Source organism: Dromaius novaehollandiae, chromosome 2 (assembly GCF_036370855.1).
Source record: "Dromaius novaehollandiae isolate bDroNov1 chromosome 2, bDroNov1.hap1, whole genome shotgun sequence".
In the NCBI taxonomy this organism is placed as follows: Eukaryota; Metazoa; Chordata; class Aves; order Casuariiformes; family Dromaiidae; genus Dromaius; species Dromaius novaehollandiae.
In genome coordinates, this window is record NC_088099.1 from 93422852 (window position 1) to 93450184 (window position 27333).

A 27333-nucleotide genomic window follows, 5' to 3' on the forward strand; every position below is an offset into this window, starting at 1 on the left:
TAAAAAAGTGTATTAATTATAAAGCAGGCGATCATAGCAAGGGGTCTCGTGTACCCATCTTGCTAAACGAAGGATAAAAAGGTATATTCGCCTAATATCTAAAAGGCATTTATTTGGCATTTTAATAGTGCTGCTCTCGGGGATCGTGCCTTTTTTTAACGAATACCTGCGGGACAGCAGTCCCTGACAGCATGCACGTCAGCAAACTCTCCGGAGTGGCCTAAACTGTCGCCTTTAACTTTATTTGGTTTGCCTGCAAACACAGGAGTGGGGAATAAACCGAAAGCCCAGAGACACAGTATCACAGCGCAGGAGATAAAGCGGGCTATCAGCAGGGAAAGTTTACACAGAGGAGTCTCCCAGAGAAGCCGAGGTTAGTGTGTTTTAAGGACTAGGGCTGGATTACGCGGGGTGTGTGTGGGGGAATTAGGAGGAAATCCCTGTCGCTGATCCTCGCCGCTGCCCCTGGCGAGGAGCCCCGCGGGCGCGGAGCGGCGCGCAGCGAGCAGCCCGCAGGGCCGAGCCGCCGCCGGCGGTGACAGTCCCCCAAAAAAGGGGAAAGCGGCGCGGGGGGAGCCGGGGAAGCCCCCCGCCCCGCACACACACGCACACGCGGCGATCGGCGACGGCGGGGTACATCCTAGCGGCGGCTCCGTGCCATGGGAGCCTCCCCGCCGCCTCCCCGCGCGGGCGGGCAGCGGCGGCCGCGGGCGGCAGCAACTCGTGGCCGGAGTCGGGGCGGCTCCGCGGCGCTGCCCCGCGGCCGGATGCGCCGGGGGCGGGACGGGGGCGGCTCGGCTCGGCCCGGCTCCCGAGCAACTGGTAACGCGAGAGAGGGGGAAGGGGAGGGAAGACTCCCCCTCCCGCTTTCCCCTCTCTTAAAAAAAAAAAAAAAGAGGGTGGTCGGGGGGAAAAGCTGCTGCCGGGAAAGCGTACGCGGAGGGGGAGGCACGGCGGCGAGCGGACCGGGCGGCGGAACCGGGGGCAGCCCCGGCGGCAGCGCGGCGCAGGGGGAGGCGGGGGCGGAGGAGGCGGAGGCGGAGGAGGAGGGGAGGAGGAGGAGCCGCCGTGTGACCCGCACCGCTCCCAAACTTGAAAGTTTATCTGCCCGAAATCAAGAGCGGCCGCGGTGCGCGCACTGCTCCTCTGCGCGGAGCGGAGGCATCGATCGGCGGAACCCGCGCGGGGAGCGGCTGCCGGCGCGGGTGCGAGCGAGCCGAGGGAGCGGGGATTACCCCTGCGACAGCCACCCTCCCCCCTCAAAAAGAAAGCCTGGAGAGGATCGATACTATTTGCTGGAGACCCAAGGACTCGCTCATCAGCACACGCGCGAGACTGCTGTCATTAGCTAACAGGACACACAACTGAGCTGGGGGGCGGGGGGGTCGCGAAGCGTGTCGCAAAAAGTCATTACAACCTGGGAGAGAGAAGGAGAAAGAAAAAAAACTTCCTACCAATGGACAACAGGAAGTGACCACCACCACCAACGGGGAGTCTCTGCTTGGAGAAAGAAGCTGCAAGACAAAGAAGAAGGAAGGAGAGGTGAAAGACCAAACTGCCCAAGGTCTTCGGTGTGTGCGAGCGTGCGTTTTCGGCAGGAGAGAACAAAAGTCAGCCAGGAAGGGCAGAAAGGAAAAGACCGACAGAAAAGGAGACAGGATGGAGGAAGAGCTAAAGACAAGCATGTGAAGATCAAGGGGAAAGCGAAGAGCAGAGCAACACACACGCACACCAAGAAGAAGAAGAAGGAAAAAAACCCACAAAAGTTTTTCTTCCTGCGAAGAAATTACTCACACGCACACAGAAATCAGATGCCTTGTAGATCAACTTCTGGCAAAAGAAAGACCAGGAGAAGAGCACGCAGAGTGATGTGAGGAGGGGGAAAAAAAAAGTAAGCCAGAAAAAAAAGCCAAGAGAGCAGAAGAAAGCAGAGCCAAAGAAACTAAGTGTGGGGAGAGAAAAAAAGAAAGGAAGGCGAAGACCGTGACCTCCCCCAACAAGTGAACCTTGCACATATGTTGTGTAAAGTGTGTGCAAAACAGAGCCCTCCTGCGTGGTGTATGCGTGTGTGTGTTTTGCTGCTGCTGCTGCTGCTGCTGCCGCCGCCGCCGCCGCCGCCGCCGTCGGTGCCTCTTGCAGGAGGCGCTGCTGGTGCCGGGGAGACGCATCATTTGGCGGAGCGAAGCGGCTAATTGCTGCGCCCCATCCTTCATTTACATATGCAGCCTGAGTCCGCTGGAGCCGGGCCAATCCGCGCTCGCCCCCAGCACCATTAATCGCCATGCATTATTCACAATCATAATTACCGAGCCCCATGCGCGGTCCGCGCAGCCGCCCCAGCCCGCCGCGCACACACCACAGCACCGTGCACACCCCGCCCGGCTAATCCCCCACGCACGCACTCCCTCACTCTCCCTCTCAGTTTGGTTGGTTGTTAAGGGTTGCTTTTTTGGGGGGGGGGGGGTGTTGCCTTTTCTGTTGTTGTTTGTTTGGTTTGTTTTGCAACTCGACTTTTATTTGCGAACAGTTATTTCCAGTGCCCCCCACCCCACCCTCGTTCCCCTTCCTCCCCCCTCTCCACCTCCACGTCGCTGATGCCTCTGCAAAAAGCAGAGCCAAGACGCCTCAGTTAGCAGCATGTCTCGTCGAAAGCAAGCGAAACCCCAGCATCTCAAATCGGACGAAGAGCTGCAAGCGGAGCTAGTTTCCGAGCACGGTAAGGGCTCCCGGCGTCTCTTTCTCCCTCTCTCTCCCCTTTTGTGAGTGTGTTTCTGGTGGAGATAGGTGGATTTATGATGATGGGGAGCCGGGGAGCGCAATTACTCTGCAGCGGGAGAAGGGGAATTGGAGCAGCTGGGGGAAGAGGCAGCGGAACTGAGAAGTTCGCAGTTTGGCCAAGTTTCTGCAGCCCAACCCCGGCGAGCCATCCCTCCCCGCCGGGCGCTTTTATTGCGGAGGGGCTCGGTGGCGGGGCCAGGGCCCTCCCGCCCTCCGCGCTGCCCGGCGCTCGAGGAAGCGGCGCCCGGGGAAGCGGCTCCCGGAGCACAGCCTGCCTCGTCCCCGCTTCTCCTCCCCCTCCCTCCGCTTGCTGTTGCTTTTTGGGGTTTTTTCCTCCTTTTTCTCCCCCCCCCCCGGGGGGAGGGGGGGTCGGGACAGGCAGGAGCCATGTTCCCTCGGCCCCGCCGGCAGCAGAGTTGGCGGCTTGGGGTCGGGGGCTGCCCCGGCCCCGGCGTGCGCGGAGCGGCAGCGCGGCCCGCGGAGGCGGGCGAGGCTCCGGGCAGCGCCGCGCAGGAGCGGGGCGGGGTGCGCGGGGGCAGCGGGGTTGGGGAGGCCCCTTGCGCGGAGCCCTTTGCGCCTGCCCCCGCTTCCCCCGCGGCGCCGGGAGCCGGTGCCGGGCGAGGGGCGCGGGGCGCCGCCGCAGCGCCGCGGAGGGTGGTTTGCTCGCCCGGCCGCCATTCCCCGGCCTGCCCTGCCCGCACGCACCCGCCCGGCCGCCCCGAGCTGCCCGGGAGCCAGTACCCACAGCCGGGAGGGTTCGGGCTGCAATTACGCTTTTATTTCCACCTTGCTTTTTTTTTTCTATTTTTTTTTTCTCTGAGAAGAGGGTTGCAGGTTCCTCTTCTTTCTTGATACTGCTTTCCATCACCGTGTGCAAAGGCATGCCGCGGCCCATCCTCACGCTTCCCGGGCTAAGTTGAGAGCCTCCACTTGAAAGTTTTCCTTTCCCTCTGTGCATACAGCTCGCCTGCTTGCTTAGTTACTTGCACAGCCAAGTGGGAGCCCCTGTGTCTTCTGCTTTCTGCCTAGGCCCCGTGCTCCTCTCTCTTATCCGCCCCCCCCCCCAAAAAAAAAAGAAGGAGGAAAGAAAAGAAAGTCATTCTCCTGCTGTAAAACTGTGACTTCTAAGTTCCATCTAGCTGTAGGGAGAGAAAGGCAGGAAAGTTGAAGCCTGAGGAGGATTTCGACTATTGTATCTGAACTTTACAACCTTGAAGCTTAAGGCAGCGTGAATCCACTTCATCAGGTTAAAACATCTGTCAGATCGGCAAATCTTTAAGGGAGCGCTACCCTCCTCCTCCTCCTTCCCAGGGTGTTTGGGCAGCGGGGGAGGGAGTCCACGCTGTGCGGGGAAGGTAGCAAGAGGGCCGCTGCCGCCGCTCCTGGCAAAACCTGCCCACTTGGGTGCTGGCGCTAGCGGGCATAGGCAGAAATGCTCCCTTCTGTCACAGCTGAAGAGCAAAACGGTGCATTTCTACATTTTAATTTTCTCGGGAAACACTAGTAGCGTGCGATAGTGTAGGCAAGCAGATGAGAATTATTATTTCATTACGTAAACAAGATGAGTTAAGCACAGTCTCTGCTGGGGTGGGTTCTAGGTTTAAGAATTTACCACTAGTATTATAAACTTTTAACTGCCCAGAATCCATCTCCATACAGAAAAATAAAACCCAGCTACTTCATTATGACACTCCCGGTGAGTTAATAAATGGAAAAAAAATTGTTAAACTCCGTTTTTGTTTTGTTTTGTGAATCTTATCTATGTAGCCATGTCACCCGAGATTAGAACAAGAGATATGCTAAAAAGAAACGCTTGCATATGGTGGGTAGATTAAGGACAAAGAATCTTTTTGTCATGGAAATGGTTTTTTTTCCCCTTTTTTGGGGGGTTTTGTTTTGTTTACTTCATCACATAGAATTTCTCACACTTGGTTTGTTTTGTATTGCCCTCAATGACTACATGATCAAATGAATGGATTTATTTCTGCCGAATGAGAAAGACAGTCTTTCCATCAAAAGGACTACATTGCATCCCAGTGAGGAATTTTAAAGCGTTATTATTGTGGTCCCTGAATAGCACAAAATCGGCTTTCACAGCAGACCTAAAATGCAACAATGTAAATACTTTTCAGCCTTAGAAGGCTGTTATCAAAATATGCTATGTTTCCTTTTATTAAAACATATTTTAATTAATAGAGCGAAACCCTTCATAGTTAACAATTAACAAGCTAAAGTAGTGCTGTTGTTTTTTCACTTTCATTTGAGAAATGTGAACAAGGTGGACACAGTATACGCCAGTGGAAGGAAAGCTAGTGCACATTCGTGTATTGTAAATCATTTACATGTTATATTATGAAGCCTAATGATCACTACATTGAGAGCAATTTTAAAGGCCAGATATAATGAGTGCTCCAAATCTTGGGAATTAAAACACTTCTTGTCAAGTCAGTCCTTTTCATTTCTATTCACAGCTGTAATCAAGATATTGCTACAGTTCCTGAGCATATTTTGCAACAGGCCAAAAATAGTTTGCACAGTACAGAATAGATGGTAGCCTATTTGTAGTATTTAAAAAGCAAACTGTTTAAGCAGTATTATTTCATATATGTAGCCTTTTCATTAATTGGTTATGTTTCTCTGCAATGATGGAAGTTATTGTTAACACAAGATTAAGCAGACGAAGCTTATTATTTATTTAATGAAATCATGTTCGATACCACCTCAAAATGCGTTTTATTAAGCGAGGCGTTTTAAACTGAACGTCCCATAAGTGTAGTCCTTCGAATGAAAGGGTGTTCGTAGTAGCAGAAAGAAGTCTGACAGTCTGGGGAGCAGAATGGAAGATAAACATAAGGACATTTTTTAAGTTGGCTGATCTCACGGTAACTTTAGTGGTAGGGTTACTACAGAAGTTTTCCAATCATAAGAAATAATTTTGTAGCTAGCTTGGACTGCAACATAATACACCTGTGTTCTAACAGGGCAATGTCATGACAGTGAGAAACTGTTTGAAATCTGAAAATAATTGCCAGTGTCATTAACTACAAATTTATACTGAAAATCATTTAAAATTATTTGTTGTAAGTGAAATGCTAAAATATTTTTAATAATTTCTAAAAGAAGTCTTAACAAGCAGCTAGTGATGATACATTACTTTAATTGCAGTGCAGAAGAGTGAACAAAAGATGCCTATTCAAAAAGCACTTTGAGGTTACTAAATTAAAAGATATGATGGAAATAATTTAAGAATAGCAGCAGCAGAGGGATTCAAGTGACTGCCTGTAGAATACAATAATCTCAGTTTCTCAGTAAATGTAAAAGCCTTGTACTGTCTGGAATTACATTTCTAGCACACTTTTGTAATTCAACAGATTACAAGCAAATCAGAATTGTGATGCTCTCCTAAAGCCAACAGATACAACGCACATTGATCAATTTACTGTATTAAACTAAGGATATGGCATTTGTGTGTGGTTTTTTTTTGTTGTTTTTTTTTTTTTTAAGTAGGCATAATTAAAGGGGTTTTTTTGTAATGCTGAAAAGTGGTTCTTACAGTGCACAAGTAAAGTTCTGGGAAGGGTAATGAAAATTGGTGCTTTTGACTTTTTCATGTTAAATTACTGGCAAAGATGTATCTTTATTTAGTGTGAGGTGAAAGGGATAGCTTATAGGCAACTACATAATGACAGTTTTCTACTATGTGTTTTGCAAACATTTTTTTAAATATTGGCCCTGAGCTTTTTGCCTTTTTTTATTCTTGCATTATGTACCGTACCATATAGTCTAAACTAATGCTTCTTTCTAATATTGATAAACTGAAATTAGACCATGTAGTTTTGAGCAGGTAGTAACTGCACTCCATATTCTTTGGGAATTATGTACCCAGACACACATGCTGCGCTACAGAAATGATACAGTTTGCTATGGAGCAAGCAGCTTCATATCAGTGTGTTCACTGTATGTGTGCATATACATGGTAAACACACATTTTTGAAGGACATTCCTTCATACAAAAATACAGATTATGCCACATCATTTAGACATTACTGTCCTTAAAACTTGAAGAGTCATAAGCAGCCATCAGTAAACATAAAACTTACCTGAATTTTGCAAATGTTTGTTCTGAGGCAACAATAACAAAGATGGCTTTTTGACTTCAAAAATAAAGGCCCCAAAAGTATTGCCCTAAATTGGCCCTTTGATAAGAAAAGGTTATTGAAACTTTATATATATATTTCAGGAGTTACTGCAGAGACTTAACATGCAAACTCTGTAATGTCTGTATTTGCCTCATTTTTTAGTATTCTTATGATTTTGATCAGTGTTAGCGATAGAAAAATATTTGGATCGATAAGGAAACTGCAACAATCAGCCAATTTGCTAGATATGTATAACGATGAAAGTAGACAAAACTGGGTCAGATTTATTCTAGACTGCTAATCTCAAGGAAGTTTTGCCATCTCCTGAAGCAGACACTGAGGCTATTTTTTGGAGTGGGAGGGAAGAAATTATGAAAGGCATTAGTCTAAATTCTCTGTGATTAAGCTAGTAATGTGCATATATTTAGCTGTTGAAAATTACTTGCACTTGCCTAAAAAAGGAAAAGATACAATTTGAGAAATGGGTGGCATTAAAGAAAAAGATTAAAAATAAATTAATGAGCATAAGTGCCATTTCTGAAGAACAGTTTGAGTCATGCTAAGATTTTCTGTGTATTTTTCCTTCATTTGATTTGTTGGCTGCCAAGTTAGGACAGGCATATCTGTTGACTATCCATCAGCCAGGATATGAGACAATCAGTTTTGCTGATAGTAAAACAGGTCTGGTATGACATTAAGAGTTAAGTACTAACATATTTTACAAAATAAAGCATGCAAAAATCGTTTCTTTTATAATATTATGTTTGTAATATGACAGTAATCTGCGATAAATTTTTCAGAGGAAGTTTGAGCAAATCTAGTTCTAGAAATACGTTTTTATTATATTGTACATTTGAAGAAAAAGGGCCAAAATCCTGATTCCTTTACCCTCTTCAAATTTCCCACTAAATGTAATGGAAGTTTTCCATTAATAAAAAGAGGGGAACTGGGGCCAAAATGTACTTTTAGGAGCCGGTTCAATTGTAGTGCTGTTGGAGATGGAGTCCATCTCTTGTTATTGGGGAAAACCCCTGAAAAATCAGAAAAGCCGGAAAAATCGTTGTCCAAAAGCTTGACAGGAAAACAAAATGAGGCGCATTTTGGAAAACGTGTTTGTTTCAAGTAGAAAAGTGAAAAGACAGTGGGCTGAAGAGGGGGCCTTTTCTGATATTCTACTGCTGTAGCTGCAGCGCACAGGATGAGAGCGCTCGAACGACGTTTCTCCCTTGGCACGCTCAATCTTTCAAAAAGATCATTTCTGAAACTCTTGCGGTTCGTCTTCCCGTAACGTAGGGTTGGGGGGGTTTTCCTTCTTTTTTTCTTTTTAATTCTCCACTCCCAAAAACTTAGCCCCTGTGCCCAGTTGACCACGAAGCCAAGCCCCGGCGCTTTTTGGGCGGTGAGCGAAGGCCGCCGGCGTCCCTCCGCGGCGGTGGGGGGGGCTGGCGCGCCACGGCCAGGCGCCAGGGGCCAAGGTGGGCTCACCCAGTGCCGGCCGCCTGTGCGAGGCCCGGGGCTCCCCGAGGCTGGGTAGTTAGAAGTGCTTTGACAAGCCTTGCTGATTTAACCTTTGCCTGCTTTGCCCTGCCAGGGGTGGCCGCTAGATGTCAAGCTCATAATACAATTAGTACATCTGTGCGGTTGACCTTGGCAGCCCGGCTTACCACTGTTCTCTGAAGTGTTAACACTGAATTTGAGTGTTAACTAGAGATCCCCGTGAGTTTGCTACATGCCGTAGAGCTTATCGAATGCCCATCTCATGCGGCACAAGTGTTTATAGTCCTTCAAGACGGAAAAAGGTTTCCTTTTGCGGAGCCTCCCGTCTGGAGCTGCTCAATTAACCCTGCAGGTGCCACGGTCGTTTCGTTCCAGTTAATCGAAGCCACCTTCTTATCCTGCGTTTCGGTGCATCTCCTCAGGTAGCGCCGCTTGGTGGGGGGGGGGTTGTTTTTTTGGGTTTCGGGGTTTTTTTTTTTCTTTTTTTGTTGCTGTGCGGGACATGACGGGTGCTGCCGTGTTCGCTGAGCTCTTTACGTAAGTTTTGCCGGGCAGCACAATGCTGCGGGTGCAGCACAGCGCACGGGGGAGATGCCCGAGCTGCCGGTGAGTGCTGAGGCGCTCCTGCACGGCAGTGACTCTTCCCCGAGAGAAGCAGCGTCATCAACTTCAGCATCCGCAAGGTCGGACCTGAGGTGCCTGGGAGATGCAGGATTGGGCCCTTGCACTGGCTTCTCTTATGATGATCCTCTAAGCACATGTTTGTCTCTATTTCCCAGGGCGTTCAGAGAGCGGCTGGCTTTATTCTGCAGGGTTAAAACTGTGTAGTTAAAGGTGTACTTTAGCATCTGCTTTTCAGAATAGCAGAGCTGTATGGAACCTAGTGCTCTGTTTCAATCTCCTAGTTTGCTTTTCTTTTTTTTTTAATGTCTTGTCCATATCAGCTATTAGAAGTCCCGACCTTGAATTTTAGGATTCCCAATAAAACTCGGCATGCTTCACAAAAACTTAGTTTCCACAAACATGAGCGTATTTGTACACAAATCTTAGAGGCCTCGAAATGAGTGTATACATGCCCTAGCACCCAGCTGAAGAGCTGTTGATATGATTTTGGAAAACATAACGCACATCTTATTTAATACACTATCTTGCACAAATACTCAAAACGGCTTGTGAACATTGCATCTGCTCCACATCTGCGTACATGTATAAAGGCAGCAGTGTTTTAGATAACTAGTGCTTCACCGCACAGATTAGAAACTGCAAATGTTTTAAACAGAAGACAGTTAGTGCCTGTGCCACAGGTGGCTGTTACTTAACAAATTCTGAGATTTAGGCTACTGAACAGATCAAACCAAGTGTGCCAGGTCAGTGCGAGTTTTTGCATAGCAAGAGTGCCCTCCACTGTTCAAATCCATATTAACAGCTTTTGTGGTCTGAGAAAAAGGACAGAAAATTTTTCTACTGAGTCTGGAATTTCTTCTACATTGTTAAACACAGTAGGGGTCTCTATTTGTCTCCTCCTGTTTCACAGCTTGGGCTCAGTATGTGATAATTCATCTTTCTTTATGGGATTCAAAGCTATCATAAAGAGTTAAAAAGAATTAATTTGCAAGAAAATAAACGTGTTCTAACAATTTAAGAAAACTTTCTTTAAAAGCTCTGTCAATTATAAGAGATGATGAAGCTAAGGAAAGAGTAATACTGTTCCTCTCAAGGATCAATACATTATTATAAGTCTACTGTTTCAAAAGGAAGATATTTTTGAAAACAAATTTGTGCTTAGTTTTTATACTAGTTTTTATTCAAATTGCTCCTAGGGAAAAATAAGTTTGTGTATTCTGATGGTAAAGATAGCGCATAATTGTCCTGAAGGTCTGTGCTATGCTCCAAGTTTTATTCATAATATTGCTTGTTTAAATACACAAGAAATGCTATGAGCTGCACTTCAAATGATTATTAGATTTGAATGCGAGAGGTTTTTACGTCTGTCCTCATAGTTAGCAGACATTTTATCTTTGGCTGATGTTAACACATGCAGGGTTTTTTTTCTGAAGCTTCTTCTCGGTTCATATGTTGCTTCTCAGTGAAAGATCAGTGCTTCTGTTTCTTCTTGAAAGAAATTCCTGCATTTAGAAAATGTTAATTCACTCTGGATTATGCAGGTTGGAAGGACTGAAACTGAGTTAGAAATTACAATCCATGGAACATTTTTCCATGCTTTCGTTTGTATTATTGCATGTGATCTAAAAAGAAGTCTGAGGAAAATATTTTATTGACACGTTTGTTGGATTTCTTTGCAACTTCTGTGGTTTGGATACTTTGGGAAGGTACTGGCGATTTGAAATAGATTAAACCCTAGAAAATGTTAAGTCTCTTACCTGAATTTATCTGTCTCTTATGAACCATATGCAATCTGATGCTTCCATGATACCAACAGAGTAACAAAACAAAATACAGAATTGTCAGAGAACATTACTTCAGACTGTAAGACAACTTACTTAATATAATTGAAAAGGTGCTTTACAGGTCATTTACATATAAAACTAGAAGTGATTTAATTTAAGACAAAATAAAAAGAACTTGGAACAAAGATGAAACAGAGCAGAATTGGTTTTGGCTTCTTCCACACTGTAAGCAGTTGGCCCTGAGAAAGGTGGCATTTAATAAACAGTATGTGTTTTAGCAGTTAGCCTGACTAGCATGTAATGTTTAATTTAAGTCTCTTTCACAGAGTTAAACAGCAGTATTTCTGAAGGATCTGTTTATTATATTTATCTTTGCATATCATGCAAAAGATTTTCCTCTCACACAGAACAGCAGAAAATACGCCTGCAGTAAAAACACAGGACCAGTAAAACCGCATTTACAAATCCAGTGTGTACGCAGTCAGCAACTGTGGCAATTTTTTTTTTTTTTAACTTTACATGTTTCCTAATGGTAACCGAAGGAATCACTGCACCCCACTCTCTTTTTCTGTGACTGAGAGAAGGAAGGTTCCCGTCGCACTCCACGTAGGTATGCGTTGCTCCAGATAAATAGCGTTTGATGGCTACGCTTAGTGGCACGGGCAAAGCAAAACTCCCCCAGTCCCAACGCCTTGTACCTCCCGTGTTGAGTCAGCAGGGCACCCGAGCAGCTTGAGGTATCGCAGTCCCAAAGTGACTTTCTCAAAAGACCCTAGTTTGAGTTTTTGCAGGCTAATTTTAGGGCCAGACCCTACTGATGCAAGCTGACTGAAGTCTGCTGGAGCTGCCGCAGCTGTGTGGGTTTCCGCCTGCTTAGGATCTGGCCCTGTGTACCTTCTGAGAGATGGTGGCTGCAATTTTTCACCTGTTTTCATAGGGTAATCTTTATGTGCTGTAATTCATCTTGCATCCCATAGCAGCTTCAGATTACTCTGTTAGCTGTTAGACTGCTAATGAGAAAAAAAAATAAACTGAGAGGTTATTAGTGGCTGAGATCCTGACTGCTTGACAAAACTCCCATTCAACACCTTTTGTGTAAGAACTATAAAATTCAGCCCATGTCTATAAGATTAAGCAACTCCTCAATTAATTCCCCAGAAGTCCTTGAAAATTTTACTGCAGCACATCCTCACTGTAATAATTAAAATGATTTTAAATTTTTACTGAAGAGAAACAAAATGATGAAATCCTTCATTACTTAATGGATGTAATCACTTTGTAGTATATGAGAAAATTAAAGCAAGCTGTAAAATACAAGCAAACGTAGAAAAAATACTACATTTTTCTGTAGGAAATATAAGCTGAAACTAAAAATAAAACCAAATTTTGGTTTAACATTTTAACAGCTTTAAGATTTGTAATAATCTGGAGTCATGGGACAATCTCGGTACAGCTTTTTGTCATTCATTAAGTGCTAGAATTTAACCAACAACAAAAATATACATGTACCAGAGGGATCTGCTTTTAAGCTTTATTCCCTATTGATGTGAATGAGGGCTTTCATTTCAAAAGCAACAATACAGTATGGTGCTTCAGTGCTTCAACTACTAATGAAAGGGATGTTAAAAAGCTAATATGTGAAATACTGAAGCAAACTTCATTTCCTCAAGTTCTTTTTTTTTTTTAAGTATTTATCAGTATTTGAAGTATTTAGCAGTGTCTTTTTTTAAGTATTTATCAATATTTTCAGTGGCTTGCTTCTCCCTCACCTTTCCCAGAGTGCTTGTTTGGGGCTGAATCACAAAGACTATTGGTTGCATGACCAGCTCTTACTCTTTCACTGCCATTAATTTCGGTGGTGTAAAGGTTACTCACATGAGTCTGGGTTGTTGGATGGGACCTGTAGTCTGTGGTTGTGTAAAGCATCCGCATGATCCCAGGAGCACTGCGCAGTGAAGGAACCATCATCCGTGGCAAAGCAGCACTTCCTGTGGTGTAACCTGTGCCACCTGCTTGCTTACCAGTACAGAAAAGTGAAGCTTTCAGAGAGATTAACTTGTCTGACTGCATAAGAAATGCCCAAATAATTTATGCTAAATAGAAAATGTTTGTGAGGTTCTCTGTGTGTTTACTTTGAAGTTGTTCTGGATGAAAAAAAATAACAATCTTGTCTTCTAAAATATTTTTAGAAGCAGCCTTTGAATATTTCAAGACAAATGATGAGATAGATATACTTGGATTTGTTGTTTGAAAAGTATTCTCATTATTTTTAGGGTCTGGGAGTTGGGAAAAGGAGGAACACAGGGTGGTATTAGGAAAACAGAACTGTAGGTCCCCTGTTAGTCTGGGTGCAAGCCTGGTCCCACTGAAATTGCTCGTAACTAGCCCTTGCTTTCAGTGGGAACTGAGCTGAGCGCTGATCACCTCAGAAATACCTATACTGCTTTATACCATTTGTACCTATTCACTTGACAAGTTATATTTCAAAAGTAAAATGCCATTTCATTGGACTTGTGCATTAATACATTAGACTGATTATTATCTCAAAAGACCGAAGAGGTCCATACTGCTGTCTCCTGGCAGTGTGCACCAGCAGAGGTTTGTGCTGGAAGCTCACGTACTGTACGTACTGCTTGTGGCACGTAGAAATCACGAGGCTGTCTTCTAATGCAGCCAATAATACCTGTTTTGAAAGCAGACTATAAATTTTTCACATTTGGGCTTGGCGCTTACTGTGCCTGAAATAATTAGCTTCTAGGGGGTTGAGCGGCTCGCTGTTGCCCAGAGGACAGCCACACTGCAATGGCTCCATGGACGGGACCCTCCCCACACTACTTCAACCTTTTGCACCGGGTTTATTTAGAGGAAGCTCTCCTAAAACCAAAGAAGAGCCATCTAGAGATTAAAAGCTAGAAGGGGAACTGCACAGTTCTGGGCTCCTTTTAGAAGCAGTCCTCTTTTGCTACCGCACTAAAATAATAATAGTAATAATAATTGACAGCAGCCCTTACTCAGCCCACCAAGCTTTGGACGTAAGCCTTGGAGAAACGTGCTGGTGAAAGCCCCGTGCGGGATGGGCTCCTGCAGTGCCCGCACTAGCGACCAGGGAACCTAGCAGGCTCTGAATAAGGACCAGAGGATCAGGCTCCCAGACAGCAAAAATGTTAATCTGTAATGTAAATAAAGCTTTGTTTGAACTGTCTTAGTTCAGCAAGACTCTGGAGAGAGGCAAGAGGTGGGGTGCCTCAGCGGTGTGCGCTCTGCGTGCTTTCACATTGCAAAAGCCGAAGCACTTACTGAAAATGCTGTTGGAGAGGCTGCTGGAGTTACACATCTTGGTAGGCTTTGAGTTTTGCAGCATGCGTTTTAGGATGCTGGTGGCCAGTAGTACTTCTGCTCTCTTTCTGCAGTGAATCATGTTATCTTTTGTGATATTTTTGTAGCACAGTGTTATGGTTACACTTACACAGAATCATTTACTGCAGGGATTAGCCTGGTATTGTCTAGCAACAGCTGTATATTATAGATCTTAACCCAAACAGTGTAGCAGCTTCAATACTTTTGTGCAGCAATCCTAAATAATACTAGACTGGTTTTAATTACATTTTATCCCCACCACCACTAGCAGAAAGGAAAAAGGAAAGACAAAATCCAGCAGTATTCAAGGAGTTTTTCTTCTTAGCTATTAGGGGCAGTAGAATTTTTTTGTAAATATTTCAAATCAGAAAAAAGCATTCTGTAATGATTTCTCAATAGAAAAGGCATGTGAATTTTATAGGCAGGCTACTTAAACTATGTATTTTTAATGCAGTGTTTATATATACAGTGCCGACTTAACAGTTTTTTGAAGCCGCAGTGTCAGTATATTGGGAAAGAATAAGTTTGAGAAGCCCTAGAAGGCTGGAAAATAGTATTCAGGGCACAGATTTATCACCTTTATCAGACAAAACTCCCCGCTGAAATCTGTAGGGAGTTTTACCTCAGCAAAGACTGAAAGAACTGACATGTAGTTTTGTCAAAAGCAATTTTATAGTTAATGTTCTGTTAAAATCTCTTTTTTAAAAGTAACCAGAACACAGCTCAAGAATTACATTTTCCTTTTATTTTCTATGGCTTTCTCTTTTTCCTAACTATTTATGTTTTAATTACTCCATTTCTTGGCAATTTTTTTTTTTTTTTTAGCATTCTGTAATGTTGCTGGGTATATTAATAGCTAAGTGAATGTTTATACTAAACATAGGATATTGAGGGTATTGGCCCAATCCTGCTCCATCAAAGTTGATGGAAGTTTTGCTATTCATTTTAGTAGAAACAGGATTGGACGCTTTATTTGCTTATTATGCCTATCTTCAATACAAATCAGCTATGTCTTTGCTTCTAGCTATATTCAACCTCATTATAGATACATATTACATTCCGTACTTTGATGGGATGCTTGGACTACTTGCATTCTAATATCAAGGCAGAATTTAGGAGAAGAACTTGTTATGTGTTGGCTATTTTATTTTATGTTTTTACTTGAGCAATTTTTTCATTATGTTGAATTACGGTGTTAGTTGAAAAAAAATTTTTCTTTAAAAAGCCAGGAAAATAAAATAAAGAGTACAACTTGGGTTATCATGATTGCAGTAAACACTTTTTTGTTTGTATGTCTTCTGTTACAATTAAGAGATCATGTCTTTTTTTCTGAGAGAAATAGAATATGGCAATTTAACTGAAACCTTAGCATAGGGTTTCATTGAGCATTCTTCCTGAGTATAAAAGAAAATAAACTAATAGACATCTTAGTATGCTCTCGTTCAGTACCAAAACAATAAATTATTGATACGGCAAGAAGACTCGGAGCTGCTTTTCTCACATACTCAAACGCGTGTAACAAAAACTGATTTACAGCTGTCATTCTCCTCCGCTGAACTGATTTGCTGTTGTCACTTGATCTGTGGGCTGACGAAAAGCAGTTATGTCCAGAGCAGCAAATGGAACCTGAGCAATAATGTACGTTCCTTCTCACCCACATAACAAAAAACCCCTAAAAATGTTATTGTATGTTGATTTCTATTCCCATGCAGCTATTTATTTGATCAGGTGTGAATTAGAATTCTGTTCATTAAACATGCTTGTTATTCGGCACAAGAGGGTAATGTGAGTCAGAGGAAGTAGCTGCCTACAACAGTAATTAAACATGTGTAACCAATTAGTGGGTTTTCCACTATGGCACAAGCATATAATTTGCTGAGTCTTTCTATGAGAATAGATGAAAATAGGTACAAAAAGTGTGTCTGACTACAACATTCTCATGTTAAACATGTCAATGTAAATGAACTTTAAATATATAATTTCTAGTTTGTTAACAAACCTTTCTATTGGCTAAAATGAACTCTATTGGCTAATAACAATAACATGTAATTTAATGTGTTTTTTTGCTGGAGAAATATTGCATCTGACAGAGCCAATTAATTGTATTAACATTAATTTTATGGCTAGGATATCGGACGTTGAGTTTACGTATCGCAGAATAGTTGATTTCAGCAGCATTTAGTGGCATGTCTAAGCAAAGTACGACGGAACAAAAAGATGTAACGCTGGTTTATCTGCCTACCTTTGGGACAGGAAGACTTTCCTTTTCTGAGTCAAAGCACTGGAAGTGCTTACACACTCTTGTTACTTTTATAAATGGATTCATTTCATTGAAAATTCTTAAGTTAAATAAATGCTTATTGATTTAAAAGGTTATATAGAATTACATTAAATTCATGGTGTTTCAACACTGTGTAAAGATAATAAATCTAGGTAGTCCAGGACCACACTTGAGTAACAGAGGCCCAGTTTGTCCTGTCAGGTGCTGATTTGAGTTTGAAAGGTTACAGATTAGTTTAGCAATGTTAAGTGAACTGGCAAAGGCATCTCTAATTTTGCTGGAAATAAGGAAGCTTGATGGCAAAGGGGAATCCTAATGAGTCCATCGAAAGCTTGCTTTGTACCCAACAGACAAGGTGCTGTGAATTGTATGAAAATATTGGAAATCAATGGCTTCTATGGAATTTCATTAAGAAGCAGTATCCACAATTGATAGCGCCTCATAATTTGATGGATTGTGCTAAGAAAATGATTAGCTAGGTAGAAAGAGTTATAGAATACACACGCTGGGACCTCAGAAATGTTGAAGTGGGGTAATTTGTACAAAATAAAAAAATACTGATATTACTTATGTGCAAAATTTTTAAATGGAGGGTGAGTTGTCTGGCAAGTCATTGGCTGATACAATCTTTTGATTTTCTAGCAGTCCCAGGAGAAGGAGCAGATGATGGTGACAGCGGGAACGAAAGCAGGAGCGGAAGCGAGGAAACCAACGTTTGCGAAAAATGCTGTGCAGAGTTCTTCAAGTGGACAGACTTTCTGGAGCACAAGAAGAACTGCACTAAAAACCCACTGGTGTTGATTGTGAATGAAGATGAAGCAGCTCCACCCCCTGCGGAAGAGTTCCCCGAGCCGTCGCCCACCAGCTCTCCTAGTGACCAGGCAGAGAGTGAAGCTGCTGAGGAAAGCATCCAGCCAGAAAACAATGAAAGCTGTGAGGTAAAAACCACAGAGAAGGAAGAAGAGCCGATGGAGGTAGAAATTTCTGCGGAGAAGAGTTTCCAGAATCGAGGCACCTCAAACACAGCTACTCCTCTACCTCAGATCCCTGAACCATCTTCCATGACAAACTATAACATGCCAAACACTAATGTTACGTTAGAGACGCTGCTGAGCACGAAAGTGGCGGTTGCCCAGTTTTCGCAGAACACGAGGTCTGCCACCACGGCGAGTGTCAGCAGCGGCGTCACCGCCGTGGCTATCCCCATGATTCTGGAGCAGCTCATGGCGCTGCAGCAGCAGCAGATTCACCAGCTCCAGTTAATCGAGCAGATCCGCAGTCAGGTGGCCATGATGAACCGCCAGCCGCTGCGGCCTTCTCTGAACGCAGTCGTCACCTCCCAGAGCGCTCCCGTGCAAGCGGCGAGCCAGCTGCAAGGATTTGCCACGAGCTCCACAGTTCAGCTCGCTGCAGTCATCCCCCCTGCTGTTGTGGGACAGGTCGCCAGCAGCCAGCCCTCCACCTTTGATGCCTCTCAGCACATCTCAAGACCTACGTCTGGAGCGAGTACACCCAATATATCCAGCAATGGCTCTTCTGCCCCGCCTGAGTCAAGCGTACTGTCCTCCTCTAATGCGATTACGTCCGTAACTCCCATTTCTGTATCAAACGCTACTAACAGTGCTTCACAGCCCCAGAATGCTTCAACTCCACCTTCGCTAGGACATGGAAGCCTCACCTCAGTTTCCAGCCTGCCAAACCCACTTCTACCTCAGACTTCATCAAATAGTGTGATCTTCCCCAATCCACTGGTTAGCATTGCTGCAACGGCTAATGCGTTAGATCCTCTGTCCGCTCTTATGAAGCACCGCAAAGGAAAGCCACCAAATGTGTCTGTGTTTGAACCCAAGTCAAGCTCTGAGGATCCCTTTTTTAAACATAAATGTCGATTTTGTGCCAAGGTCTTTGGAAGTGACAGTGCTTTACAAATACACCTCCGCTCTCATACAGGGGAGAGACCTTTTAAATGTAACATATGCGGAAACCGCTTTTCCACAAAGGGCAACCTGAAAGTTCATTTTCAGAGGCACAAAGAGAAATACCCTCATATTCAGATGAACCCATATCCTGTTCCAGAATACCTCGATAACGTGCCCACTTGCTCTGGAATCCCATATGGAATGTCACTGCCCCCAGAAAAGCCAGTCACAACGTGGTTAGATAGCAAACCTGTTTTACCCACTGTCCCAACTTCCATTGGGCTCCAGCTGCCTCCCACTATACTTGGTGTGAACAGTTACGGAGATTCTCCAAGTATTACTCCTATGAGCAGGTCACCCCAGAGGCCTTCTCCTGCCTCCAGCGAATGCACTTCTTTATCCCCGAGCCTAAACAATTCTGAATCAGGCATTCCAGTGTCTGCTGAATCCCCGCAGCCGATTCAGAGTGGCTCCTCTCTGACTAAAGCAGAACCTGTCAGTCTGCCTCCCACAAACACGCGGCTCGGAGACCTTACTGTAGGTGGGCAAGTTTCCACAGCTTCCACATCTTCAATTCCTACTGCTGTTACGGAAAGCAGCATTTCAACGAGCCACCCAAACCCTGTGCTTCCAGTAATGTCTGACCAGTTTAAGGCAAAATTTCCATTTGGTGGTCTCCTAGACTCTATGCAAACATCAGAAACCTCAAAACTACAACAGCTGGTAGAGAACATTGATAAGAAGATGACAGATCCAAATCAATGCGTCATTTGTCACCGTGTGCTTAGTTGTCAGAGTGCTCTCAAGATGCATTACAGAACGCATACAGGAGAAAGACCATTTAAATGCAAAATTTGTGGACGTGCCTTTACTACAAAAGGCAATCTGAAAACGCATTTTGGAGTTCATCGAGCGAAGCCACCGCTTAGGGTACAGCATTCGTGTCCCATTTGTCAGAAGAAATTTACAAATGCGGTTGTTCTTCAGCAGCATATTCGTATGCATATGGGGGGGCAAATTCCAAACACACCACTACCAGAGGGCTTCCAAGATGCCATGGACTCGGAGCTTTCATACGATGAGAAGAACGTCGACACGCTGAGCAATTTTGATGATGATATTGATGAAAATTCTATGGAAGAGGACCCAGAGTTAAAGGACACAGCAAGTGACTCATCCAAGCCCCTTATTTCTTACTCTGGGTCATGTCCTTCTTCGCCACCTTCTGTGATCTCTAGTATTGCTGCTTTGGAGAATCAAATGAAAATGATTGATTCTGTCATGAACTGTCAGCAGCTGACCAGTTTAAAATCCATAGAAAATGGATCAGGGGAAAGTGACCATTTGAGCAATGACTCCTCATCGGCTGTTGGCGATCTCGAAAGCCAGAGCGCAGGCAGCCCTGCAATGTCAGAATCTTCTTCCTCCATGCAAGCTTTGTCTCCTGTAAATAGCAATAGTGAAAGTTTCCGATCAAAATCCCCAGGTCTTAGCAACCAGGAAGAACCACAAGAAATACAATTAAAGACAGAAAAACCAGACAGCCCACCACCTGCAACTGAAAATGGAGGTGCATTAGATCTGACATCCACCAACCCAGGAAGACCAGTCATCAAAGAGGAGGCTCCTTTTAGCCTGCTGTTCCTGAACAGAGAACGTGGTAAGTTTAAAAGTACTGTTTGTAATATCTGTGGCAAGCCTTTTGCTTGTAAGAGTGCATTGGAAATTCACTACCGCAGCCATACTAAAGAACGTCCATTTGTTTGTACAGTCTGCAATCGTGGGTGTTCCACTATGGGTAATTTAAAACAGCACTTACTGACGCACAAATTAAAAGAGCTGCCTTCTCAGTTATTTGAACCCAACTTTACTCTAGGTCCCAGCCAAAGTACTCCTAGCCTGGTCACCAGTACAGCGCCTACCATGATCAAAATGGAAGTGAATGGTCACAGCAAGCCGATCTCTTTGGGTGAGGTTCCCTCGCTTCCAGCTGGAATCCAGGTTCCTGCTGCACCACAGACAGTGATGAGCCCAGGAATCACCCCCATGCTGGCACCCCCCCCACGCCGGACTCCCAAGCAGCACAACTGCCAGTCGTGCGGGAAGACCTTCTCCTCAGCAAGTGCACTGCAGATACATGAACGCACCCATACTGGTGAAAAACCGTTTGGTTGCACAATCTGTGGTAGAGCTTTTACCACAAAGGGGAATCTTAAGGTAAGAGGCCAAATAAAACTGTGAAGGCTCGGGAGGTATAAAGGCACTGTATCTGAGCTTAGCAGGTTTTAATGTTATTTGCCCCAAGCAACAGGAGAGAAGGGAGATTGAAGGAAATACCTACTTATCATGGTGTTGTCTATGCTTCCGCTGTGTTAAAGATGGGAGCAGGAAAGCAGGTGCACAGTGTTGTGTACTTGAAAACTGGTTCCAGGTGTGTTGCGCACACATGTGGGAGTTCACCTGACGAAGGTGATGGCACATGTGGCCAGCGGACAGGTGCATTCTGGCAGGACTTGTGGAACAGTGGTGCAGAATGGGCTCATTATAAACCAGAAATGCAGAACTCCTTCGGCTCATTGGGTGCCACTCTCTCAAAATGCCATTTTCTACTCTGCTTTGCAGTCAGTGCACACTAGAAAGCTGGTTCACACTGATTTATAGTGAGTTACTACAGGACTGACGCCTCTTATTCCCAAAGTCTGTATAACCATCGAGACACAGCAAAGGGAATACATTTTTCAGTGTCCTGAAACTTTTCTTTAAATATTTAGCAAAACTGATGCCTGTGACGTCAGACTAAATATTAAGTAAACAGACAAGCTGTGAAAAGAGGAAGGGCAGAGGAAACATGCGTCTCCTCGTACAAGTAATGTGCTTGATAATCTTCAGAACATGAGAACTTTCAGTTCACATATGAAGTTTCCTAACCTAAGAGGACGCGTACTCTGCATTGTTGCAGTGCTGTATTTGTTTTCACTGAGAAGATACAAATACACATTGAAAAATTAGAACAAAGGCCTTTTTTGTATAGGTTGACTGGGCCATAGAACAACTGCAACTGATTTATTTTCAATGTGAATTGAAAGACATTTTTGAAAAAATAAGCGATACTGTAAGTAGCAGAACGTTCAGGTGAGCTGTCTTCCTAGAAGGGGCTAATTTGGAGGCGTTTCTTGTCCCTGTTTCCTCTGCAGGTTCACATGGGAACTCATATGTGGAATAACGCCCCTGCAAGACGTGGTCGCCGACTCTCTGTGGAGAACCCCATGGCTTTGCTAGGTGGTGATGCTCTGAAGTTCTCCGAAATGTTCCAGAAGGATTTGGCAGCTCGGGCCATGAATGTTGATCCCAGTTTTTGGAACCAATATGCTGCAGCTATCACTAATGGACTTGCTATGAAGAACAATGAGATTTCTGTCATACAGAACGGAGGCATTCCCCAGCTCCCAGTAAGTTTAGGCGGAGGTGCCATCCCGCCTTTAAGTAACATTACCAGTGGCATGGACAAAGCTCGCACTGGCAGCAGCCCTCCCATTGTTGGTTTGGACAAAGCAAGTTCTGAAACTGGAGCCAGTCGTCCATTCACCAGATTTATTGAGGATAATAAAGAGATTGGCATAAATTAAAAGCATTCATTACGAGTAACTGTTGGACCACTACTCAACACAACTTTTGTTCTGTTTCATGTACAGCTGTTGAAGCTAAGCATTAGTTTCCCAACCTAAATGCATAGGTTCCCTATAAAATTTTACCCGTAGCAGAAATATGTAACTTTGTGGCTGCTGAAAAGTTGTCTTGCAAGATCTGCATGGTACTTCTTTCAACAGTGACTTTGACTGTTACTGAGAACTTTGAAACCTTTTAATTTAACAGAAACAAAAAAAATCATTGGATAACTTCATTAGAAACAAAAAGAGGCTAGACTACGTCCACTTTGCTTCTTACAAAACTTACTCTCAACTGAGAAAGGGGGGGCTTCATTATGGCATTCTGTCACACTTATTTGCTGGTTTTGTTCAAATTAGTTAGCAACTTGGACTATGTTTTTAGGAATCTTAATCTTAAATAAGTGATTTAGTACCCCAATGCTGTGTATTATTACAGTATCCTTGTCTGTAGTATTTATAATGTTAAGACTATGCGGGTAACAGACAATATACTAGCCCCGAACTTAAATGAAGCTTTTGTACTGCAAAATACATCTGGCTATGTGATTTTTCTTTTTTCTTATCTTTTCCTTTCTTTTTTTTTTTTAAGGCAAGTTTTGTTTTACTATAAATAAGTGGTTTATTTCAATGCAGGCAAAATTGTGAAGTTCTATTGGGAAAGATAGCATGCTTTTCATGTGCAAGTACCTGTCAGTAACAAACCTTTTTTTGTTTAAGTATTTGTAGCTGCTATGTGGACAGTTGTTCTATTAAATGAAAAAAAAAATGTAGTGTGGACTTTAGCTCAATGATTGGAAAACAAGTTACAGACAAACCTTAGAACCATAAATTATTCACAACATTATAAACAGTTGTGAGTAATTACTTCATGTTATCAAAGCTGTACAATAAAAAGGTAATGTTTGTATAATGTGGTTGCAAACTCTTAATTTATACTATTGCACTTTTAGTATTTTGTATTAGGGAGGTTTGTCTATAATTTGAAACTGAAAAAAGATGTAAACTATTTTATAAATAGTACTTTGACTTAAGGAATACGGGGAAAACCCCTGTTACAGTTTCTCGTTTTGTTTTAAGGTCAAACAATGAGAGATCTCTATTAACTAAGCAGAAAAGCCACAGAGAACTGTCAGATCTTTAGGAAAAATGGGGCCTGCCATTTCTTAAATTGAAATGATTCATTTAACTTTTCTACAAAGCCCATTTAAAAGCGTGACCACCCCAACAGAATTCTGATAAATTTATCTGAGGAGTGTGATATTAATACAAGCCTAGGATAGACTAAGGAGAACATTGTGTAGGATTAATTTTATTGTTATCTGTTGTGTCTCTTTCACGCGTACCCACAAGAAAGATGCTGACTGCCTAACAGCACTGGGAACAAAATAAGAAATGTCGGGCAGCATGAGCAGTAGTAGCGTAAAAATATTCTGTATTTATTCCCAACTCTTGCTGATTATCTTCTCAGATTACTCCAAAGCACAATGTACTCTGATTACTCTAATATAATTTTATGTTGATTGCATTGTTTAAATTGCAGCGAGTAAATAAAGGGAACGGTTCCACTCAGAAGCTAGGCTGGGGATGCTGAGGAGACTGGGGCTTAATCAAAACTTGAACAGTAAACATTTTGTGTACTACCTCATTTTTGTGCATTACGAGCATGGTGGAGTCTGACACTATGACCTGCCGTCCAGCGGGATTGTTTGAGGGACGCTGTGGGTAGCTGGGGAACAGCACAAGGAGTTTTATGCCCCTGAAGAATGAATCAGACAGTGAGGTCTTCTCAGTTGAGACTGAAAAATAGGACAATCTTTCTTATCCAACAAAAACCATTACTGTAAAAGGATGGACTATTTCTGCCATCGCGTAATTGAGTGAAAAGAGTTTCAAAGACTTACTAGCTGTTTATTTCTGTTGGAAATGAACAATGAACTATACAGCTCTGTTTTCTACAGTGATGAGATAGAGATATATAGATATATACGTCTATATAAAAACAAAATTATATATCTGTAACACCTCTACAATATAACATCTTTTTACCACAGTGTGCAGGTGGTTAGGGGTGTTTCCAAGCATTGGAAAAAAAGAAAACTGAGGTGGCTTAATGTTGCTGTATTTCAGCAATTGAATGTTTTTATTTATCTGTGTCATTTTTGGTGTGACTTCTTTTTTTGGTTAGTATTTGGTACCATGTAGTGTTATCTCTACTCCCTAAAGGACGTGTATAACTTAAAAAAATGACAAAAAGGAAAAGAAAAAAAGGAAAAAGAAAAAAAAAGAAAAAAGATGTAAAGTGTTGTAAATAAGATGGTTGATGATGGTACAGTAAGACTGACCCCATTTTGTATTCAGGGTTAGGTCATTCCTCTCTGCATGGTGAAGAGAGACACTATTTTTATACTGCGATACCATGTAGGGCTAGGAGCCTTCCTGAACCAGCTGGGAATTGTTACCTAGATCCAATATTTTTTATTATTAAATCTTGTTCGCTTGACACATCTACTGATTGAAATGGATGTCTTAGTCTAGGTTACTATTTTTGTCATATGGAATTGAATAAAATGCAGGATGTAATATTATTTCTGAATTGTGTTCCTTGATTATTCTAATAACAGAGCAAGATATGAGATTAAGGTCACTTGTGGTAGATTGGTGTCAATGACTTTTAATCGTCACATCTGAAAATCGGAATAAGGTCGACACCTTGTGTTCAAATGCTATTCTAATATATATTAATGGTGCAAAGGGGTAGAAATATTAAAGTCTCTTTTCAATTAAAAAAAAAAACCTAAGAGCATATGTCACAAGACAGTAGAAGAAAAAATATTTTGGAGGGGGGAAAGCAGCCTTTGGAAGTACTATTGTGTCAAACGGCCTGCATTCTCAACGCTTCTCATATACTGCCTAAAGAAAAAAAACGAAAGATTCCATCTCATGTTGTTTAAACATCTGCCTAATATTCATGTTACACTGCATGATAAGATTTGGAAACAAATTTATCAGGCGTAGTTCAAATTCTAAAATACAAAGAGAGAAAAAAAAAATGACAACTCACATCCGTTCATTCCAAATGACATATTCTGTACTTTAAAATCCATGTTTTGGGGGTCGTTGTGGTTTTCTTTTTTGTTTGGCCCTGGTTTATCAAAGCATGTCTAACTTTAAGCAAATTATTTTTTCATGTTGATTTAAATGAGAGTATTTACATTCTTAAGGTTAGGCATGTGATGAAAGAACTCCTGCAAAAAAGCTGTATGTTTGACTAACCTTCAAGCTGTTATAATCTGGTGATGAATGCCCACTGCATTTAAAATGGACAAAAGATAAATAAAAGAGAAATCTGTACTAATCATCCTTCAGTGGCCTTGTTACGAAGATACTCTGCTTTATAAGACCTACCCAAAGAAGGTACGAGTTTCCTCTGGTGACTCAGCCACAACCCTAGGTTTGCACTCGTGCTTGTGTCCCTGCACATTCATCCCTGAGCCTTGCTGAAAGACAATGCAATGTGCAAAAAAAGAAGGAAAGCAAAAAAGCACTGATAGTTACGATTCTGTTCAAACAGTAAGAGGAAAATTATCTGCCTTCCCCTCCGCCCCCCCCCCCAAAAAGGATGAAAGCAGAAGTGGTATCTATTTTTAAATATGTATGGGCTATTTTTGTTATTATAGGAAGACAGTAAATAATAAAATGTGTTACATAGATAAAACTGATCAGAGGCTGCTGAATTATAGATGTTTAAAAATAGAGCCATGTAGGAACTCTATAATAGGAACAACTTCAGGTTATGATTTTTTTGTGGAGAGGGTTATTTTACAATGTGAAAATTCCAGCAAGGCTTTCAAACTATTCACATAATTTTTTTCCATGAGTTACTAGAAAAAGAGCATTTATGACAAATGATTGACATTAACTACTTTTTGATTGTTTTCTTCTTTTGTATATACTAGCCCTCGATATATAAAATCTAGTCCCTTACCAATTTTGCCCTTTCCTTCTTAGCAAATATTTTGTTTTCCTAAAGCTGCATTTGTGCTGCATTTGTGTTGCCTTTAATTTACTTCTCTGCATGTTCTCTGTCATTTGGAAGATACTGTGTTTTATTTTTTTCCTTTTTCTCTAATTCTGCAGAAGTCAAAAGAGCTGCCTGTTATTTACATCTGTGTGTAACACTAGCATAATGAATGACGAAGTCATCAGTGATATGATCAGGTATGTGCACAGCTTGCAGGATCTGCTAACAAACATGCCATTCACACACTTTCCTTTAGATGAAGGCATGAAGTTTGTTAGTTGGCTGCTATTGAGCAGCCACAGGCGGTCAGGAAGACAGAGGTCCTGATCCTAATTTCCCTGTGCCTGCTTTTACACCGCTGGAAACTCCATGGGTTCAGTGGAAATGTTCCAGATTTATACTGGTGCAAGAGGGAGCGCTTCCAGGTTCAACTGTCTTGCTTCGCTTTTAGATGTCATCAGCTATATTGTATATTAAAAATATGTCTAGGCAAAAGCATTCTGGACTTTATTTTTAATGTAAGGGGGAAAAGATAATACATATATTTTAGTACATACCACAAGGTTTTCCCCGTTTGAAAGGAGGTCCTGTTTTGAACCTGAAAGAGATGTGTGTCCCTTAATTTAGAATTTGGTGTCAAAACTACATCATATGAGTAATCAGTCCCTTTTCACATCAATGAGTAAAAGAACCTGTAGCTTTTATGTATAAAAACAGTAAACTGTGAGAATTTTACTGTGATACAGCTACACAAGCCAGACACTAGCAGGCAAACACTTTTCCTTTGCAGATATGAAGGGTATCAGCAGATTTATTAGACAAAAAACACCTTAGTGCATGTTGCAGCACTGTATAGTATTTTATTTTTTCAGAAGGCGGAATGGCTCAATTGACCAACTGATAAATTTGAAAGCCAAAAGCTTCAGGCTCTGTCACTGACATATTTTAGGGATGTGGGCAAGTCGCTAAATAGACTCTGATTCTGCTTGAGAATTAAATACTTTTGGGGCCTCTGGGAATGAGGGAGTGAACTCCCCCTGCAAAGTCAACTAGCACCTTGTAGTATTGGGATGAATTACCCCATCAGTAAAGAGGGGGTAATACTTTTGTACCTACCTCACAGGGGTGTTGTGAGGAATAGTTTTATGTTTGTACAGTGTTTCAAAAATGGAAAATGCTTGGTATTATTGCTGATTTTAGAGAGTTTACAGTACATGTACTATTATTTATTATTTGTACTCCAGTAGTACTTATGGGCTTCAGTC

At 42.7% G+C, this 27333-nt stretch overlaps 1 protein-coding gene across 2 annotated transcripts; it reads left to right on the top strand.

Moving 5' to 3' along the window:
- The first annotated feature begins 1039 nt into the window (after nucleotides 1-1039).
- On the top strand, nucleotides 1040-25402 carry SALL3 (spalt like transcription factor 3). Of its 2 annotated transcripts, none has more exons than XM_026115662.2 (4): nucleotides 1040-2716; nucleotides 17103-20039; nucleotides 20256-20596; nucleotides 21574-25402. In XM_026115662.2, the coding sequence occupies exons 1-4, from the start codon at nucleotides 2638-2640 to the stop codon at nucleotides 22003-22005; spliced, it is 3789 nt and encodes a 1262-aa protein (XP_025971447.2). In that variant the 5' UTR covers nucleotides 1040-2637; the 3' UTR covers nucleotides 22006-25402. The 2 variants fall into 2 exon arrangements, with proteins under 2 accessions (XP_025971447.2, XP_025971448.2); XM_026115663.2 differs by having other exon boundaries at nucleotides 17106-20039.
- The last annotated feature ends 1931 nt before the right edge of the window (nucleotides 25403-27333 follow it).